The 22117-nt window shown below is 34.3% G+C and overlaps 1 protein-coding gene across 5 annotated transcripts in view; it reads left to right on the top strand.

Moving 5' to 3' along the window:
• CEP350 (centrosomal protein 350) overlaps positions 1 to 22117 on the top strand; it is a 142700-nt gene that overhangs the window by 97365 nt on the left and 23218 nt on the right. For 3 of the 5 annotated variants that reach the window (XM_072648495.1, XM_072648496.1, XM_072648494.1), the window contains exons 28-31: positions 5693 to 5815; positions 6996 to 7195; positions 8598 to 8812; positions 21632 to 21776. In XM_072648495.1, coding sequence (XP_072504596.1) covers positions 5693 to 5815; positions 6996 to 7195; positions 8598 to 8812; positions 21632 to 21776 — 683 coding nt within the window. The remainder of the gene's footprint in view (positions 1 to 5692; positions 5816 to 6995; positions 7196 to 8597; positions 8813 to 21631; positions 21777 to 22117) is intronic. The other 2 variants (XM_072648498.1, XM_072648497.1) reach the window with 1 other exon arrangement.

The raw sequence follows: 22117 nt of genomic DNA, 5'->3' as shown, positions 1-22117 counted from the left end.
TTCTTCAGGGTAACCACTTAGTGCTATATGTAGTCTTTAACCTGTATAGCAGATTTCTTTGAAGAAATCTGTACATTATAGAAGGTATTTTTTTGGCTACTCCTTTGAGATGAGACATCCCCCCTCCCCTTCAATTGTATCTTTTGTTTGTGTACCAGTTTTCATTAAAAAAAAAACCAAAACTACCCTTTTGAAAGTTATCATGAAACATATAGATGTTATATTGCAATAATATATACATATGCAATAATATACATATACAATAATATATACATATATTACATTACAATAATATATACCTATATAATAATAATGTATACATTAATTATATATTAATATATACAATAATATATACATTATATTTTGTGAAGAAGCTATATCCTGAATAAAATGAAGTATAAGAAGGGGAGTTTCTCTCTGTGGTGGATTTTCATTATTACAAAGTATCGTTAAAAAGTAGACATTATATAATGGTCATCTATTAAAATCTTAGGTTTTTTTTCTCTTAAATTTTATCACTAGACCTATAAAAACCTTAGGTTCCTGGCAATATTAAATTTGAATTTGGAAACATTTCTTCCTTGTACAATGAGGAGAACAAATTGTAGAGATAAAATTAACTCATTTATCTCTCCTAATTAATATACCAGGGCACCATGGATAAATTTCCTAAGCATTATTTAAAATACTCATATTCACCCTCTTTAAATTAGAAGCTACTGACAGAGAGTAAAAAAATTTACAAATTTGAGTTATGTTTTCTACCATTTGGTAAAAAACAAAAAGGCAAAATACTCATCAATCGGTTCCTGAGTAATCAAGAGTTGACTATACATGTTTACTGGCATGGATGCCATATATCACTTTGTTTCACACAAACATGAAAATACCATATATAAGTCTGTTGTCTTTAAGAAAGCTAAGATTAAGACTTTTACTCTTAGCTCAGAGATGTAGTCACATTTAAGTTAAGTCATACTAAAGTAGATTTAAAACATGTAATGAGTATTTTTGCCTTAATTCAGGAGCACAAAGGGGACCTTAGTACTTTTTGTTTTAATAGAGTGGCTATGTCTCTTACAGGCTGACTGAGACAAAAACCTTGTAATCTTTCATTGGACTGATAGAGACAGAGAAACAGAATGAGAAAATTTGTTTACTTCTTATAATAGAAAAATTGTTCACTTTACCTCTACTAATAAACTAAAGTTTGATAAAAATGTGAAATCTGTAATTTAATTTAATTTATAATTAAAAGCAGTCTGTTTCTTTTTTGGGGTGAGGAAAATTTTGGAAATAGAGAGAACCTTAAAGTTCATTTAAGTTCAGCTCCCACATTTTATGTAAGGATCTAAGATCTAGAGAACTCAGGTATCTTATTACCCAAAGTCACATAGCTATTTAGTGGCTAAAGCAAGAATAAAAACAAAGTCTTTGATTTTTAGTCCATTATTATTTTCTCCATATCACTTAATTTTCATTTTTCAAGCCATTGAATTATTCATAATGCAATACCATGATGTGAACTTATAAGTTTAGCTATTCATCACTTAGCTTGATATTCTAAAGAGGTTAATTATGCCATGTTTTACAATATTATAAAATTCAAAATGTGTTTCTTTGGGGAAAAAATTGGCTCCTAGAAGTAAGTCAAGTAATAGTTGAATACAATAGATCTTTTAAAAGATCACATAATAAAAAGAGAAATTGGATACTGACAACATTATATTATGTTAGACTCACATAGTCCCAATAGAAAAAAGTCAAAAGAAAAAATATAATAATAAAAAATTCTTATAGCATCATGAATATTTGCCTCATCCCCTCTCCAGTATTGTTCTTGTAGAGATAGCAGTTTGAGGAACATTTTTATAAAGTTCAAACCCTTTTCTTAAAACTATATAGTAATACTGATGTAATTTAGTATAGTTTAGATGGTCTCCCATTCTCTTTACTATTCATTTTGGTGCTTTGCTTTTTTAGTGCTCCCTAAAAAAAAGTTATATTCCAAGTCTTACTTCATTTACTGCCTCATTTGGTGCAGTCTCAGTTGTTATTATCTAGAAAATGATTTAGAAGAGAAACTTCACCAAAAAAGTCTTGAGGCTCTTATCCATGCCATGTACACAGCCTTTAAAGTTAGTACAATGATTTTGAGTCTCTGTGCTATAGGAAAATTTATGAGGAAAAGGTATCAGCTTATACTTCCTCATATAAATATTTTGAAGGGACCAGGGTCATCCCCACAAAGTCCTTCTAAATTCTAAAAAGGTATGAAAATTTTTAAATATAATGTTGGTTATTATTTACTCTAGGTAACAATTGTAATAGCAGCTTATTATACCAAATGGATGAATACTGCCCTTTTATAGTTGCAAAGCACTCATTCATCGTCTCATTTGATCCTTTAAAACACCCTTATGACCTCAGTCATATAAGTATTATCATATCTGTTCTTATAAAAAGGAATCTCTGAGACTCAGTGAGACCCTGACTTTCTTACAGCCATGTGGCTAATAAATAGCAGAACTGGGACTTGAACTAAGTTATTTTAGACACCATATCCAGATTTTTAGACTCAATTCTACCATGCTATTTATTATAAGTAGACTGTTTTAGGTAAGTCAGATATGTTTTATATTAGATTTGTTGTTTTATGTGCTAATTGTATGTTATGTAAACATCCTCAATGTATGAGTATTTAAAATACATGTATTTTAAAATAAAAATACATCAAATGTACATTGGGGTTGTTTTATATAGTATATAGTACATTTTTGCTGAATTTTATGGGACAAACATAATTTTTTGTATTTTTAAATTATAGTGGTTTATAGGTAGTTTGATTTTATATCATATTGTTAGATCCATGTTTTATTTTGGTTTTAGTCCTTCAGAACTCATTTCTTGAATTACAAAATTATTCTCTCGGGATCACAAAATCTTAAAGAGTTCTAAGCTTAGAGTTTACCTAGAACAACTATTACTTGAAACCTTCAACACACTGTCATCTAGCCCCTGCTTACAGACCCCTAATGAAAGGGTGGTCACTACTTTACATAATAGCCTATGACATCTTTGGACAGGTCTAATAAGAGTTGTTCCTTCTAAAGTTTGCATCCATATAAATTAAACCATTTGTAATTCTACTCGCTTTCTGAAGTTAATTTATAATGCACTTTCTAGGAACACATTGCAGAAGCCACTCCTTAAGCCCTTATGTGAAAATTGAAAGCAGTCTGGGGAGGTTCATCTGTTAAACTCCCTTAGTTTTTCAGAGGAGGAGCCTGAAACTCAGAAAGCTAGAGGGTATCTGTTCGTAGACGGATGCTTATAAATAACATAAGAGAGCTGTTCTGACTCGAGGGCTTATACTTCTTCCACCACACAGTGTTGTTAAGGACCTAGTAAAGATCTTTTTGAGTAAGAAAGATTTGTTCCAATGTCAATTAAGACACACAGTTAATCTTATTTAATGTGTGATACTAAGCACAGCTGAGTACCAAAACTTAAGTAGTAATACAGGTCAAACTAGGTAGTTACTTAGAAAAATATGTGACATGTAGCTGTAATTTCTCTGTTCACAGAAAAATAGAAATTGTCAGAATATAGCAATGATCCATCTAGTCCAATATTCGGTTGCAAATAGAGGCTCCCGTTTATTAGGTAGTCCAGTTTTTATTTGGAGTAAACATTTATGACTGTCATTCACAAATTTGTCCAACCCCTTTTTATATTTTTCTTGCTTATATCACCTCTTGGAATAATAAGTTCCCTGAGGTTATCCACTATGTAGTACTTTGTTATATTTGTCCTAAGCTTACCTGCTCAAATTTGAAAGGGTACCTTTTATTCTATTTAGTTAATTTCTGTTAGGCAAGATATACCTGTATTTTTCCATGGAAAGGAATTTCCTCCTTCACCTAACTCCAGTATTCAGTTTATGGATGTTTTATTACACTGTATTTTATTTTAAATTCATATATTAAACATTTTCTTTCACTTTTCGTTTCCAGAAAGTTAGATCTGATGAGGCTATCTAATCATTAAGGAAAGGAAAATTAGTTACCACCACCTATGCTAACAGGAAGAAATCACTGCCCTTTGTTATGGAGATATAGAGTAAAAGAAATGTAAATCGTACCTTTATGGTTTTGTTATACATGCTCCAATGTTGTTTTGTTACTTTTTTTGTACTAGGTCTTGCATGCATTTAGCAGTTGTGCATTTAAGAGGGTGGGTGATATTTATATTATAAATAGATCTTTGGAACCTTTTGCCAAGTAGAGTAGCACTTTAATAATTGTCACAAAAAGAAACTTATTGACAAAGAATGGCCAGGAAGACACACTGTTTTTTAATGGAACTTGGCAAGAATGTTTCCTCTTAAATCCCTTAGTGCAGAAAATCAAAGCAATCCAGCAAAATAATATTCCTCAAGATATTTTGTGATCATGGAGGGGTAGGGAATATACCAAATTACTCGAAAACAACTTTTGATCTCATCTCTTGTGTCCCTTTGTAGACGAGATGATAAATATTAAAGTATCCTGTGCTCTTTAAAGAGAATAACAAAAAATAAGTTAGCAAAGTCCTTTACTTCAAAATTGAAGGGAGTATGCTGGATTTATACTTAGATTTTCTCACTTTTTTGGCACTGTGTTACTTTTCATTGCCCCTCCAAGGCAGTAAAAGTTGTCTTGACATGCAAGTTGTTGTGGTATGTGTGTATGTGAACAGGAGCGTGCTCTGTCAAAGAGAATTAACAAACTGTTGCCTTAGAATCCAAACCTTTGCTCGTAGAATGTCGTGATCAGTGTACTACATGAAAAAGAGAGGAACTAATGGGTTGGGCTTATTCTTTCTTTTGTGATTTTTAACATACTGAGTTTTCTTCCTTACTTTGAAGTTACATTATTCATTCAGTGTGATCTGTACAGACCCTTTATTCACTTTATTTTTAACTGAAGCATCAAACATTTTGCCTTGTCACATTTTTAACACTGTTCTTGAATTTTAAATAGGCCCATATTAGGTATAAAGGTAGATACCATAGGGTAAATCATAACAGAAAAGATAATAAGCATCATATAATATTTTTAAAAGATTTTTTTCTGGCAGAGGATAATTTTTCTTAACCATTTCATTACTTTAAAGTTAAGTAGTATGGTCAAGTTAACATAGTTGCAGTCTGTTTCCTTAGTCAGGTTTAGAATGTATGATTAGGTATTCTTGTAAAGTTAATATTGGTCATATGTTGGGTCCAGAGTCATAATAGTTATGTTTAATGTTTATTAAGATAAGTAGGATGGCAAAGTTCTGCAGGATCATTTACTTAGCACCTAACTAGGTTCTTACTTTCTCATATATGGTTAGATAAGTTTACTGATATGATAAGAATAATAACCAAAGGGCAAATGACTATAGTATTTAGGATTCTCCCAGTGTGAAAAAATTTAGATAATAAAAGAAGGAACCTAAGAATTAGTGCATATTCAGAATTCATTTTTATTACATATATGTAGAGTTCTTTTGTCGTGGAATCTACTATTCTAGCAAGGTTTAACTAGATAGTGTATATGTTACCTAAGAGCATATTAAAAGTTCCTCAGTCAGATCTTTTGCTTTCCCTTTCTCGTTCTTTCTGCCTCTTTGTTCTCTTGGTTTTAAACTCTTCCTCCTTATTTTGTAGACACTGCTCTCCTGTTCACTACTTCTTCTCTGTCTTTACGTCTCATCACTGGGCCTCTCTCAGTGTCTGTTTTCCCAACCTCCATCCCAAATTCCAGCTGTATATCTACAACCAGTTGGTCAGGTAACTTTGCACCTTTCTCAGTGCACTCTTTGATAGAGCATGCTCTGTTCAGTTTTTAACATCCTGGAGAATTGTAGGTTTCCCATAAATTTTTTACTCTCACTATTACCATATTAATCTGATATGCTCTTTATTCTAAAGAGGTAGTGTGACAATTACAGTTGTTCTTGTGCATTTAAATTACCTAACTACTATAAAACTGTGAGCAGAAATCTGAACATCTTACCTTTTTTAAATGGTTGTGGTTAGTCTACATGCGATGAGAATACTATAATTTTTAAACTATTCAATTTTATTAACTTTTTTTTAACTTTTTGGAGCTAGGCATAAAGTAATGTACCATTTGAGTTTAAAAGTTGGCTAGCTTCAGAGATTTAAGGTAGTTGGTACATCCTTTTGCAATCATAAACAAACAAGAAAAAAAAACACGTCTGACTTAACTAAAGGACAGATGACTAAAAGGACAGGTAACTGTAGTACTTGGATTCTCCCAGTTTGGAAAAATAGATTATGACATTGCATCTCAAAAGGTGAAATGAACAGAACTCAGTTGATCCAGAGCAAAGCTGAGCTGAATTTTAAAGAAGTCTAGCATGGACAAAAGCATGTTTGGTTTCTTGTGGGTTTTGTTTTGTTTTTGCTGAGCAGCCATGCACATTTTTGACTTGAAAGTAAAAAGTATAAATATACTAATTCTGTAGATAAAGGATTTGAGATGCAAAATCTTAAAAGACATTAAACCAGGTAAATCATTCTCTATTAGCATTCCCAGGTAATTTAAGTAAGCACTGTGACTTCCCTGATAAGCACTTTCATTTTTGTTTTTTAAGTCAGAGATTTAAGAATAGGACTTTTTTATGGGAAAGAAGCACATATGAAAGATGATTGTAATGCTGAAGTGCTAGCATTAACAGGCATGGCTACCCAGGTATTATAATTTTTGTCTTGTGGTACCTATTTATATTTCATTTGCCTTTGCATATTTTGTAAACTTCTGAGTAAAATTTCTTATTTTCTGAATATTTAATCTCTGGAACCTATTACATCAAAATAACTTTTGAGAAGGTTTTTTACGAATATTGTGTCTTGTGCAGCTTTATGGTAAGGTAGAATATTTACAGGACTTCTGGCAATAGATGTTTGTTGTCTTGTTTTTTCATTGTTCATAATGTGACTGTAGGTTTCTCACTAAACGAGAACAGAAATTGATGCAGAGGCGACAACATGCAGAGGAACTGCTGGAGTGGAAACGACGTTTAGATGCAGAAGAAGCAGAGATTCGTCGAATGGAAAAACAAGCTTTGGCAGCATGGGACAAAGAGCTTATGAAATCTAAAACATCCAAGAAAGAACTGGGAGATGAGAGAAGAGAGCAAAAAGGTAAGGCTAACTCATTCTTGAATTTGGAAATTTAAGCTTAAATGCTAAGACTGTAAGGTTGTTAGCATATGATTAATATATTTATAAGCAATCCTATTTAAGTTGAATTTTTTAAACTTTTATTTTCAATTAACAAGTATTTGTTTTCTCTCTTCCACCCTCCTAGTTGAAAGAAAAGAAAAACCAAACCCTTCTAACAAAAAAGCTTTGTCAAGCAGAACAAATTTCCCATTGAGCATGTCCAAAAATTTACCAGCCCTCTATCAGAAGATGGGTACCAGGTGGTGCAGTGATAGAGCACCAGTGCAGGAGTCAGGAGGACCTGAGTTTAAATCTCACCTCAGACACTTGACTCTCACTAGCTGTGTGACCTTGGGCAAGTCACCTAACCCCAATTGTCTTATCCTGGGTCATCTCCAGTCATCCTGATGAATATCTGGTCACTGGATTCAGATGGCTCTGGCGGAGAAGTGAGGCTGGTGACCTGCACATCCCTCCCTCACTCAAAACAAAGTCAAGTGCAAGTCATGTCATCATTTCTGTGATGGCGTGGTTGAAGGATGAACACACATCATACTTCTTTATTAGCCTTCTTAGTTTGGTCATGGCATTGATTAGAATTCTCAAGTTTTCTGAGTTGATCTTTCATCAGTGTTATTATATATATTGTTGTACTAGTTATGCTCACTTCATCTGAGTCAGTTCATACAGATCTTCCCAGGTTTCTCACAAATTATCCCTTTTATCATTTATTTGAGCACAGCAATATTCTATTACATTAATACCATAATTTGTTCAGCCATTGCCTAATTCATATACTAAAGATGTTTTTAAAATGATAATCCTAAAGTATATAACATTTTATGTTATTTTATTATTTTATTATTATAACTTCTGGTGAGCTCTTTTACTTCAAAACTAAACACATTGTACTATTCATTTCTAACCCCCATTCTGTATACCAAATAACTTACTCTCCAAGTTCACTGAGATGAATGAAACCACCTGACTTGTACTCATATTCCTTTCTGTATTCTTCAAAACTCATTATCCATTCTATCTTTTATTTCTTGATTCAGAAGAAGAGGTCTTCCTATTCCTTTTTAAGGATAATCTGTATGTGCCCTTGTTGCCATCCCTATTTTAATTTCTAGCACTATTACACACAGTATCTGTTCAGTTGAGTAGAATGCCTATAAAATTAAAAAACAAATGCATTAAAGTACCCTGAAGTATCTTTATGTACTATTCATCTGATGCTTTTTTTAAGCTAATACATCTTCATTTCAACTTCTGCATTATTCTTTTATTCATTCAAATACAAATGCTAAGAAGAATATTCAGGGTTAAACTTTTTTGTTAAGCTTATATTTTTCTCTTATACTTTTCTTTCTCTTCCCAGAAACAGCCAGTGAAGAGGAGTCTCCAGCACCTTCTTGCTCTAATCTAAACAGTGAAAGTTCTATCCCAGAAGAATTAGGCAGTCCACCTGTTGAACCTGTTGCATCTGAAACCATAGCTCAGGGGCACCCTGGGAGCCCAAATCACAGCATACTTACTGAAGAAATGGTTTATTCACAGGACCTAGAGTTGTCTTCTTCCTCAGCTACTAAACATGTAAGTGAAAGTATAGTTATACTGTATATTAAAGTGTCTATAGAGTTCTAAGAACCTTTACAAAGGATAATATTGTTATTAAGCAATCCATCAGAAAGCATGTATTTAGTACTTATTATGTGCCAGGCAAAAAGTCTCTCCTTTTATAGAACTTACTCTCTATGAAGGGGAGATTGAGGAAGACTCCAGCTCGCTCTTGGACCCCACCAGTCAGAAGTGGTGGCAGGTTGACATTTGAACATGAGGATGCAAGCAAGAAAGAAAGAATGAACATGACAGCAGACCTGTTGCAGGAATTTGCCTTATCTAGATTACCACTGTCCAGTGCTGTTGTCTATTTAGTCAGACACTGGAGGAAGGATCTTAACAGATCAAAACCCCAAGAGTAACTGAGGATTTGGGGAAACTAAACCCCGTAACATTTGGGGGAATTTCCCTTATAAAAGACAGTGACTACCAAGATGTCACCAAGAATGATGGAGAGAATTCAGCAGGTGTTCTTGCTGAACAAAGAGAGGACATTACTCCCCCCCAAAAATGGTGTCCTAACAATGGTCTGTAGATAAGATTCAAATCTATTACAAAGGAAAACTGTCCAGTGTAATTGTCCAGTCATGATAGAAATGAATAGTCTTGTCAAAGGTCAGATTATCAGGGAATTGGACATTGGAGTTAATTCCAGGAAGAAAGGAGAGATCTGCCACTTACTGTGTAAACCAGAATATGCGTATAGTTCTGCTGGCCCCCAAATTTCTTCGAAAGGAACCCTCTTTTTCAGGACTGAACTACTTGACCTGAAAGGAGAATATTTATTTCAAGGTGGAGGTATTATCCACAGAATCAAGCAGAAAACGGAAGGCTATTTAATCATTGAAGGAAATGCTAGATTTCAGTTAGAGGTTAGTGAAAGAAAAGATATAATTTTTTTTCTCATAAATTCACAGACAGATTGTACAAAGTGCATTGACTTAGATTTTATTTTTGTTTTATTGTATCTTTAGTTTTTATATCACATTTTCCAGTATGCTTCTTTTCCTCTGCTCATCTCCCAAATCCTTCTTCCTCATAAGTTTTCCCTTGTAACCAAGAAAAAAAAAATAAAGATTCACTGACACATTGTTTACAGCTAACAGTATATACAACATTTAATACCCATAGTCCTGCACTTCTCATTTCTTCATCTCCTCTCTGGGACCAAAATCTATCATTATAATAAAACAGCACTTAGTTTTGTTTTATTGTTCTTTTAATTTAGGTTTAGATTTTTAAAATCATACAGAAAATGAGAGCAAAGGCAGGTAATAAAAGTTGAATACAAGAGTAAAGTAGTCCTATCAAAGTATGGTGTCAGGAGCATGGAAAAATTAACATGAACTTAGGCAAAATGAATTAAGCAGAGCCAAGGAAACAGTACACTTGATGAGTATAGTAAGCTTCATGGAAAGAATAACTACAGAACAATTGAAAATTAGTGTTTTACAATTACTTAAAACAAACTTAGCCCCAGTGAAGAAATAAGGAAATACCTCCTCCCCATCCTTTGTAAAGGTGAGCGGTCCATAGATATGGAACATTGCGTGTATTTCTGATGTTTTTCAATGTATTGATTAGTTTTCCTGTTTTTTGGGAGGAGGAGGAGGAAGGCAGTTCTTTTCCTTTTACTTAAAAAAAACTCCTTTTTTATAAGAAAAAGTTCTCTGGGAGAAATACAAGGGGAAATTCAGATGGTATAAACCAAAGATGTCAATTTAAAAACAAAGTGTCTTAAAACATATGGAAGTGAATGTTGAAAACTGAAAATAAATAAAATAAAAAATATCAGGAATATTAATGGTCAGAGTGAGTTGAGCCTGGTAGGAAAAACTAAGGACAAGAAAAATGATATTTAAAACAAGACATATTGTAGGAATTGTGGGAAGGTGATGGCATGCTAGAACTTTGGAGGAACCCAGATTCTCTGTAAGCACCACAGTAAAACCTAAAAATGTACCATTAACTGCTTAAATAAGGAAAATGATCCTGTAAATTCTTCCACTCAACTCAAAGGTGCACAGTGGTACCACCAGAATGCTCTAGGTATGGTGAAGAAATGTAGCACCCTTGCGATACTCACAGCGCCCATGGCGGCCATGAATATTCTGGTGCAATTTTGAATCTCAAAATATCCCTGACTCCCCACATGGAAGACAGAACCAGAACATTTATTCAGACACCAGAAAGCCAAATCCATCGTAGTAACAAAGAAATCTATACACTATAACCATGCAGAGAACAACACTATCCCAGGCCTTCCTCCTTCTAGGCTTCCCGCAAACCAGGCCCCTTAAACAAATCACAAACAGGCTTCCTTTAACAAAATACCCTTCTCATACTCACAGCCAACTGCAGACTTGCATCCTTCAGCTCTGACTGCTCTCACCAAATTTCCTCTTAGCTCTGCTCTGTCTCTGCCTCTTCTTGTTCTTTCCTATTCCATCCATTCAGCAAATTCCGCCCCCCACAGATTGCATGTTACTGAAACTCACGTGACTCAGACTTCCATGTGACCCAGGAAAGTCACATGGGCTTATTAATGAATATGAAAGATCTCTGCATTTAAATTACCATTACAAGAAGATAAGTTGGGACTATAGCACAGCTCAAAGCTGCCCCTGAGCAACAGGGGAAAGCCTATACAGTCTGGCACCCAATTAAGGTAGATGTGACTAACCTCCATGACAGAAGAGTCCTAGGAAAAAAAAACCTAGCTCAGGTAATCACAAAGTGCCATGGCTAGAGTCAGTCAGGTAGAGCATAATATAGGGGGACAGCCCAGACTTCTCTGGCAAGAGAGAGCAGCACTGGAGTACCTTGAAAGAGGAACCTAATTTTGTCTACCATGCTCAAGATCATCTTCAGCCTGTCTATTCCATTTAGGAATACAGGAGCAGGACCCAATCATCGTCCATACCAGTCTCCCAACACTTGAAGCTGCTAAGATGAGCAAGTACATTAAATATTAAGAAGAAATACTTGGAGAGATTTCCAGTGACTTAAACCTGGAGAAAGAAACCAATCCCACAAGTCCAGTTGAAACTTAAAAAAAAAAGTTCTAGACAGCAGAACTATAAGACTACTTAAGAAGAGATCATACAAGATATAAAATGGAATAACTAGGAGAGGGAGCAATGACAAGAAAATTGACAACTTAGAACAGTTGATGGAAAATCCCATCCAGGAACTGAATGCCCTGCAAATTAGAATGAACTGAATAAAAAACTCAGTAATACAAGAAGAAATATTAAAACAGAATCATAAAATTGTGAGGGAAGAAAATGTAAGAAATAATAGTATCAGAAACAACTAAGCTAGAGAAGAGGTCAAGAGAAAGTTCAAGAATTTTTATACTATCTGAAAATCATGACCAAATAAAAGCCTACATCTAATTGAAAAGAAATAATTTGGCAGGAAATTATTACGTACGCACTCATTCCCTTGCCCCCCCATCACTTCCCACAAAGAATAGAAGTTAAAATAACTCTGATACCAAGTAATAGGAAATCTGAAATGGTCAGGAGCCAAGGCTATATAAAAATGAAATATATTTAAAGGGACTGCAGAATATTTCTGAGCATCTGTGTCCTGGAAAGATAGATTGATTTTTTGTGTGCACAGAAACAGACTAATAGCTCATAGAAATAAACCTATGTTTATTTGCACTGAAATGTATTATAAATATCCTCTTGGCTTGACTTAAGATTTTAGCGTGCCATAATTTTACAGAATATGCCATATCTTTTTGTTACCGTATTCCAAGAAACTATAGAGGAAAACTCCCTAGAACTCTTAGAAACAGAGAGCATAATGAAAAATGTAAAGAATCTCCTGGTCACTCCCTGAAAGAAAACCTAAAATGTTAAGTCCTAGGAATGTAATGTCATAGTCAAAATCCAGAGCTTCCAGGTTATTGAAAAAAATGCCACAAGCAGCTGAAAGTACAGACCACAAATACCAGGTAATCACAGGATCATAGAAGTCTGATGGCTGCCACTGTAGAAGAGAAAGAACTTGGAATCTGTTATTCTAAAAGGCAAAAGATAAAAGCTTACATCCAAAAATAACGTATCTGACAAAAAACTAAGTATAATCTTATAGGATAAAGAAATGAACACTTATTGAAATAGATGTCCAATTACAGCTAGTTCTCACTTTATGTAAGTGGACTGTTACACAGACCTCTTTGTAAAGTGATTTTTATGTAATGTGAATTTGCCCACACATGTGGGGAAAGGATGGAGATAAGGAGGCAGGAAGAGTGCATGCCTGTGGAGGGAGGAGGCCTTCAGCATGGTTCAAAGACTCATGTTAGACTGGGGACAGAGAAGCAAGGACAGGAGGAAGAACATGCGGGTGCCAAATACATAGGGTTCAGGCACAGACAGGAGAGGACGGGTAACATGGGGATGAGGGACAGACATGCAGTACCTCAGCATAGATAGAAAACATAGATGTGGGGGCCAAACATGTCTCTGGGCAAAGTGGGGTGGAGATCTGTTGGTGACAGAGAGCTCAGCTCAAGTCCCTGATCCGGCAGCAGCAGTGGTCCATGCATACGTTCTGCTCTCATTTGAAGGTTTTTGTTTTGTTTTGTTATTTTGGTTGGGGAGTGGAAGACTGCAGAGAACGAAGTAGAGAGAAAGAGCAGCATAGTACTATGCAGTAAAGTTAACACAGGTGTTTTTTTGGAATTTCTTTTCTTTCGGAATTTTTTATGTAAAGTCAGATTTACATAATGTGAATTTCCATAGTGCTAGAACTTTCTGTTATTTATGAAAAGATCGGAATTGAGTTGACATCTTTAAATGGAAAAATATGAACAAAGAGAAATTAAAAAAAGATACCCATACTTGTTTAATTGGAAGGGAATATGTAGAAATTAGTTGTTTACATCTAGTAGCAGAATAAGAAACAAATGTCTTCTCAGAGCACTAATATCTTTAAGAGGTATAGAGAAAGATAAATATGACGAAGGGCCCAAAGGGGGTTTTTTTGTTTTAATGTTCTTAGGAAAAGACAAAAAGAAAGTCACAGACTGGGTATTCTGTCAAATTCTATCAAACATTTTAAAAAATTACTTCCTACGTTAATCAAACTATTGGCTATAATAATAAGAAAAGAAAGGGACTCCTCCCATCTTCCTGTGAAACAGATATGATGTTGATATCTAAACCAGGGAGAAGCAAAGGCAAAACAGGAAGGAAATTAGAGAACAATATCCTTAATGAGCTTTGATGCAAACAAGTTTATGTAAAGTAATAACAGAGGGTAAAACACCATATTAAAAGGATTATACGTTATGACCAAGTTGGATTTATGCAAAGAACAAGGGGTTGGAAATCTACAAATATAATAAAACATATAATTTAAAAAACCCCATTACTGTATCAGTAGAAAAATTCAACACCTTTTCCTGTGTAAAGAAAAAACCAAAACGCTAGAAAGCAGAGGAATAAAGGACCTTTCTTTAATGCACTAAATGATATGTTTCTAAAACAGAAGTAAACATTATACATATAGGGAAAAATTAGAAGACCCTCCCAATATCAGGGATGAAGGAAGGATGCCCATTATCCTCATTAGTATTTAACATGTTCCTTGAAATGTTCCTGTAACAGTAAGACAGGAAAAATAAACAAATAGAAGTAATGAGTAGAAGTAAAAAGGAAGCTATTTTTTTTTTGCAAATGACATACTTTGAAGAGCTTAAAGCATCCGCCAAAAATTAGTTGTAACAATAACTTCATTATTCAATTGAATTAACTTCAATTAATAAACAAGCAGTATTGTGCCCAGCAGAAAGAGCAAGAAAGAGAAATTCCACTTTAACTTACATAAGCTTATACAACATTTGGTAATATAGCTACTGAAATATGTCCAGAAACCATATGAATCCACCAATAAAAACCTTTTGCAGAAATAGATGTAAATAAATTATTTAAGCTTTTAAATACTTTCAGTTCCAAATATTCTCCCCACCCCAAACCTTGAGAAAGCAAGAAAAATAAAACCCTTTACAAGTATGAGGGATGCAAAACAAAATTCCACATTAGTCATGCCCTTCCCTCCCCCAAAAAAGAAAGCTAAAGAAATAGAAGAAAATATGCTTCAACCTGTACTCTCGATTCATCAGTTTTCTTATCTGGAGGTGGATAGCATGAGTCCTTTGGAATTGTGTTTGGTCCTTGTGTTGCTCAGAATTACTAAATCTTTCACAGTTGCTTGAAATTTGACATTGCTGTTACTATATAAATTTTTCTGGTTCTGCTCTCTTCACTTTGCTTCAGTTCATACAACTCTTCCCAGATTTTTCTGAAAGTATCCGTTTAATTTTTTTTTTAGTACAGTAGTATTCCATCACATTCATATATATAACATATAACTTGTTCATCTATTCCCTAATCAATGGACATCCTCTCCATTTCTAGCTCTTTGCTGCCAGAAATAAGAGCTGGTATCAATATTTTTGTATACATAGGTCCTTTTCCTCTTTTATCTCTTTGGGATATAGACTTAGTAGCAATATTACCGGGACAAGGGTATATACAGCTTAATAGTTTTTTGGGCATACTTCCAAAACATGATGTAATGTTTCTCATGTTTTCTACTTCTTATTCAATAACAAATCATTTTTACAATTGCAGCTTTGTAGTATGGTTTGAGATCTCACGCTATTAGACCCTCTACCTTCTCAGTTTCATTGATGCCCTATATATTTTTGAACTTTTGTTCCTCCTGATGAATTTGGTTAAGATTTTTACTTATAAGAATTATTAATATATAATATGTGTAAGTATAAAGAATTATAAAATAATTATTTGGTAATTTCATTGGTATGGCACTAAGTAAACTTAGTATTGTCATTTTTATTGTATAGACTTGACAGGAGCAATGAATATTTCTCTGATTTAGTTCTCTTTATGTATGTGAAGAGTATTTTATGATTGTGTTCCTATAGCCTCCAGTATGTCTTGCCTGGTAGACTCTCAAGTATTTTCTGCTTGTGTGTAGTTATTTTAAATTGAAATTTTCTGTCTCTTTCTGCTGCGTTTTGCTGTATTATTACAGAAATACTGCTAATCAGTGTGCATTTATTTTTTATCTTACAACTTTGTTGAAGTTGTTTCGATTAGTTTTTTACTTGACACTTGGATTTTCTGAGCAAATCAACATCTCATCTGTAAAAAGTGATAGTTTTTGTTTTCTCACTATGTAGTTATTCCTTTAAATTTTTTTATTTTGCCTTATTGCTTTAGCTGTCACTTTGCTACTATAGAGTTCAACAGAAATGGTGATAATGGGCATGCTTACTTCACAAACCTTGGATCTTTTTGGAAATGCTTCTAGTTTATCCCCATTACAGAGAAATGTTTTCTCTTGGTTTCAGATAGATATTAGTTATCATTTAAAGGAATGCTCTATTTACTCCTGTGCTTTCTAACAGGAATAAAGGCTTTTTTTTTTTAAACAGGAATAAATGTTGTATTTTGTCAAAAGCTTTTTTTGCATCTGTTGAAATAGCCATGATTTGTTTTTGTTACTACAGTTGGTTATGTTTATAGTTTTCCTACTATTGAACCAGTCCAGCATTCCTGTTATAGCCTGGTTATCTTGGTGGTATGTTGCTATTATCTCTTTTCTAGTGTTTTCTTGAAAAAAAATTTTAGCATCACTATCTATTACAGAGATTGATCTGTAGTTCCTCATTTTTGTTTTGACTCTTCCTGGTTTAGGCAGTAAAATTTCCTTGGATATATATTTGTTCCTGAGTTTTTCCCTGCGGGGGCCCCTCCCCCAGCTTAGGGAGTTAATTTTTGGTTTCTTCAATTTTTTCTAAGATGGGTTGCTTAAGTATTTTATTTCTTCTTATTAATCTGGGGAATTTTAATTTTTGTAAATATTCATCTGTTTTATTTAGATTGTCAGTCTTATTGGCATATAGTTGGGCAAAATAGCTTCTAAAAATTGCTTTTATTTCATCTTCATTTGATTGTAAATTCATCTTTTTCATTTTGGAGTCTAGTAATTTGATTTTTTCTTTTTTTGATCAAATTAGCTAGTGGTTTATCTATTTTGTTTTGTTTTTCTAAAAACTCCAGGTCTTTCTTTTATTAAGTGGGGGTTTTTTACTTTCAATTTTGTTTGTCTCTCCTTTGATTTTCAGGGTTTCTATTTTGGGGTTTAACTGTTGGTTTGTTGATTTTTTAAATTTTTTTAGTTGTATGCTAAATTTGTTGATCTACCCTCTCTCTATTATTGTTGAAAGCATTCAGAGATATAAATTTTCCCTTAAGTACTGCTTTGGCTTCATCTCACTAATTTAGTATGTTGTTTCATTGTCATTATCTTTAATGAAATTACTGTTTCTATGATTTGTTCTTTGATTTAGCCTTTCTTTAGGATTAATTTATTTAGTTTCTAACTAACTTTTAATCTGTGCTTCAAAGGTCTTTTGTTAAATGTAGTTTTTATTGCATTTTTATCAGAAAAAGATGCATTTAATATTTCTGCTTTTCTGCATTTATTTTTGAGGTTTTTATGCTCAAATATATGATCAAATTTGTGAATATGCAATTCAAAGAGAAATAGGGTATATTCCTTTTTATTTCCATTCACTGTTCTTCAGAGGTCCATCATATCTAACTTTTCTAAAATTCTATTCATCTCCTAAACATGTTTCTTATTTTTGTGATAGCTTTATCTAGATCTGTGAGAGCTATTATAATTTTACTATTTACTGTTATAACTTATTTAACTTTTTCTTTAAGAATTCAGATTCTTATATTCAGAGGGTATGAGTTGATTATGTTGGGATGATCTCTCCCTCCCCTCTCCCCCAAAAAAGGGAAAGAAATGGTGAGAAAGCAGTATGCATTGGGAGAAGGGGAAGAAAGAGGTAGAATGGGAAAGTTTTTCTCATATAAAAGAAGTGTGCAAGGAAAAACTTTTATAGTGGAAGGTAAAATGGGGAGGAGAGAAGGATAGTAGGCAGTGCTTAAACTGTTCTCTCAGGGTTGTTGTTGTGTTTGTCCTTTGTTTTCAAAGAGGACCATGACATCAAAGAAATGATGACATGACTTGCACTTGGCTTTGTTTTGAGTGAGAGATGGCAGTGCAAGGTGAGCAGCCTCACTTTCTCTTCCTGAGCTATCTGGATCCAGTGACCAGATATTCATCTGGGTGACTGGAGACCGCCCAGGATGCAATGGGAGACCTTGGCCTTTTAGGTACCTTTTCAGGTACTCACTTAAAGTGAGGTAATGCCCATTCAGTGAATAGGCCGCTTTAAAAAGTAGTGAGGGGGATGGCCCCTTTAATAGAAAAGAAAAAAATAGATGTCATGGTAGGAGGGGCAGGGTTGTTGTTTTGAGGAGAAACTTACTATTGACATTCACTCTAAGCCAGAAGAGTCCAAAAACAGCCATTGAGTGGAGGTTGGGCAGGAACTCCTTGTTGTTCAATCAATGGGCTTCCGAGTACACTGGGTCTAAGGTTTTAGAGGAGACAAGAAAGATTCTCAGTGAATGGTTCAATGAAGGAGGAATGCATATACACACTCAATTGGGTATAGAAATTTATTTTATCTTATCTTACCTAATAGAAGGGAAAGGAGATAAGAGATGTGGGCATGGGAGAGGAAGCTTGTGATAAAAGACAGGGTAGATTACGGATGGCAGTGATCTGAAGTAAAACAGACTTTTAAGGAGGGACAGGATAAAAAGAGTGAGAGAAGGATAAACAGAAGTAATTAGGATGGAGGGAATTACACTGTTAGTAATCATACCTATGAATTTGAATGGGAATGTGCCCACCCATAAAACCTAAGCGAATAGCAAAATGGTTTTAGAAACCACAATCCAGCAATATGTTATTTAGAAGAGACACACTTGAAATAGAAAGCTACACAGTTAAGATAAAGGACTGGAGCAGAATCTGTTATGCTTCAACTGAAATAAAAAAGGCAGGGGTGGTACTTATGATCTTAGACAAAGCAAAAAAGCAAAAATAGACCTAATTAAAAGTGATACTCAGGGAAACTACATTTTGCTGAAAGGTACCACAGTCAATGAAGAAACATCAAAACACTTTATGGCAAATTTCTCTTATAAAAGTCTTATTTCTCAAATATATAGGGAACTGAGTCGAATTTATAAACATTAGTCATTCCCCAGTTGATAAATGGTAAAGAGATATGGATAGGCAGTTTCAGTACAAGAAATTAAAGCTATCTATAATCTTATGAAAAAATGCTCTATATCACTATTGCTTAGAGAAATGCAAATTAAAATAGCTCTGAGGTACCACTTCATAGCTATTAGAAATGACAAATGGTAGAGGGGATGAAGAAAAATGGGTACACCAAATAAACTGTTGGTGGAATTGTGAACTTGTCCAATCATCCTGGAGAACAATTGGAATTATGCCCAAAGGGCTATAAAATTGTTCATGCCCTTTGGCCCAGAAATACCACTACTAGGTCAGTATCCCAAAGAGATCAAAGGAAAAGGAACTGCATGTACAAAAACATTTCTAGCAGCTCTTTTTGGTGGCAAAGAATTGGAAATTGAGGGGATGCTATCATTTGGGGAATAGCTGAACAAGTTGTACCCTACAATTGTGATGGAGTATCATTGTACTATGAGAAATGACTGGGGGATAACTGCAGGACGAAAAAATGTCATGGCAAAACTTATGTAAACTGATACACAGTGAAGTGAGGTGTACTGGGAAATCATTGTGCACACAATAACAGCAGTGTTGTTGTAAGGATGATGAACTGTGGAAGACTTGGCTACTCTGATCAATGCAGTGATCCAAGATAGTTCCAAAGGACTCATGATGAAAAAACGTATCCACCCCCAGAGAACTGATGAACCTGAGTGCAAACTGAAGTATGATTTTCTTGCTTTTTTAATAATTTATTTACTTTTATTCTCAACATGGCTACTGTGGAAATTTGTTTTGCATGATTTCGCTTGTATGATTGATATCATTTGGCTTACCTTCTTGGTGGGTGGGGAGGGGCAAGAGGGAGGAAGAGAATTTGGAACTCAAAATTTAAAAACAAAAGAATGCTTAAATAATAAATTTGTTTTAAAAATTTAATTTACACGCTGTTCCATTTAGTGCATCTATGGTTAGTATTAATATTAATTCATTGTCTATGGTACCTTTTAGTAAAATGTTGTTTCCCTGTTTATCTCATTTAATGAGGTCTATTTTTGCCTTTGCTTTGTCTGAGATCATGATTGCCACCCCTGTCTTTTTTCAGCTGAAGCATAATAGATTCTGTTCTAGCTCCTGACTCTCAATCTATGTAGATCTTTTTGTTTCAAGTGTGTTTCTTGTAAACAACATATTATTGGATTCTTGTTTCTACTCCATTCTGCTATCCTTCTCCATTTTATGGGTGAATTCATCTCATTTGCATTCATAGTTATGATTCCTGTGTGTTTCTCTTCATTCTATTCTGTGTTATAGTGAGGATCCTTCTCTTTATTTTTTTTTTTACCTTGTCCCCTCTTTAAGTGTCTATTTTGCTTTTGACCATGGCACCTCCCTTCCCTCTTATCACCCTTCACTCCCTGGTCTTTTTTCCTAACCACTTTTCCTTTGTACTTCTCTGTTGGGTAATATTAGTTTCTGTACCCAAATGTGTATGTATGTTTATTTTTTCCTCCTTGAAACAGTTCAAATGAAATTGTGGTTCAAGTATTGTCCACTTCCTTCACTTGTCCCTTGCACATTATAGAAACTCTTACTTGTGCCACCAATTTATGTAGATAATTTCCCCTGTTCTCTCCCCCTCTCCAACCAGTGCCTTTCTCTTTCCTACCCTTCCGTTCTTTTAAGATCATCCAAACATAATAGAATCATACCAAGACCCTCTGTTTAATTAGATTCCTTCTAAAACCTGTTGCTATTGAAATTAAGGTAAACTGAGGTAACAAAGTTCCAAGCATGTTCACTTTGTTGGCAAGGTTAGCAGTTACCAATAAAAAGGATCATTACCTCCTCAGCAAGCCAAAAGACCCTGAATGAGGACTGACAGATTATTTTTATGGACCAAAGGAGGAGCATCCAAAAATTAGAAGGAGCTTCATAGATGGGAACACAGTATGATTAGCTGGAAATTTGGGATGCTGGGCTAGCAACAATCCCTTCTGTTCTGTCACTATGGAAAGCTCATTGGTAGTGTCCATCTGCATGGCTAGTTAGTGTTACAGTCGTAACAGACCAGACTTTCTTGAAGAACAGCCAGTGTTACAGAAGTAACTGACCAGACTGCCTGGCATTCACCTGCATCCTTCAAGGATAACAGATTTCCTTAATACAAAAATAGAACAGTGATTAACAGGGAAAGTGAACTCTTGATTCTAGTGTCTTCTTTCTCTTAATTATTTTATTTTATTTAATTGATTTTATACATAGCTTGTTTGTCACGTTTGTTTGCTTGTTATCTCCCCCATTAGATTGTGAGCTCTTTGAGGGCAAGGACTGCTGTTTGCCTTTTTGAACTTTGGTTTTCGCTTTTTGTGTCCCCATTGCTTAGCACTGTGCCTGGCATGGAGTAGGTACTTAGTAAATGTTTATTGATTGATTTACATATGTGTGTGATTGATTTATGCTTTTTGTTATTCCATCACAATCATTTCTAGAAATCTTTCCCCTTCTCTTCCCCCTATCAGAATTGAACTTTACTCTCATATCATGTTTCCTTTTTAAATAGAGTTTTTTAAGTAGATTGGTAAATTTACCCCCTTTACTTCCATATTTGAACAGTCACCTTCCAAAAGCTGTGCATCTTTGTCAAAGCACGATTCCAGTAAAGGAAGTCATAGAACTGGAGGACAGTCTCGCCTATCTGGGAAATCCCATCAATTCTCTCATAGTTGGTCAGATGAGTCATTATCTATGACACAATCAGGTAAGACTAGTAATCTTTAAATACATTATTTCAGTAAATTTTATCTTTCTGTGAATGAACACCTTATTATTATTTGTAAGCTTTTGCTTGAAGTTGAGATTTTTTTTTTAAATAAAAGAACTTTGCAAAGTTCCTCAAAAGAATAGTGTATCATCTGTTAGTGGGCAATATAAAATATTGTACTTTTTTGTTGGTAAGGAATTCTGTAAGCAGTGAAGCTAAATGAAAATACTGTGATTATTTAAGTTGCTGAGGGTAATTGAGACGAATATCTTACTGCTGCCACACCCAGGTTAGTAATAGTCAACATTGTCAAACAACCAGTAACTTAACTTTCCATA

Source organism: Notamacropus eugenii, chromosome 2, assembly GCF_028372415.1.
Source record: "Notamacropus eugenii isolate mMacEug1 chromosome 2, mMacEug1.pri_v2, whole genome shotgun sequence".
Lineage (NCBI taxonomy): Eukaryota > Metazoa > Chordata > Mammalia > Diprotodontia > Macropodidae > Notamacropus > Notamacropus eugenii.
Note: the sequence above shows the minus strand (reverse complement) of the source record. Positions and strands in the feature narration are given on the sequence as shown.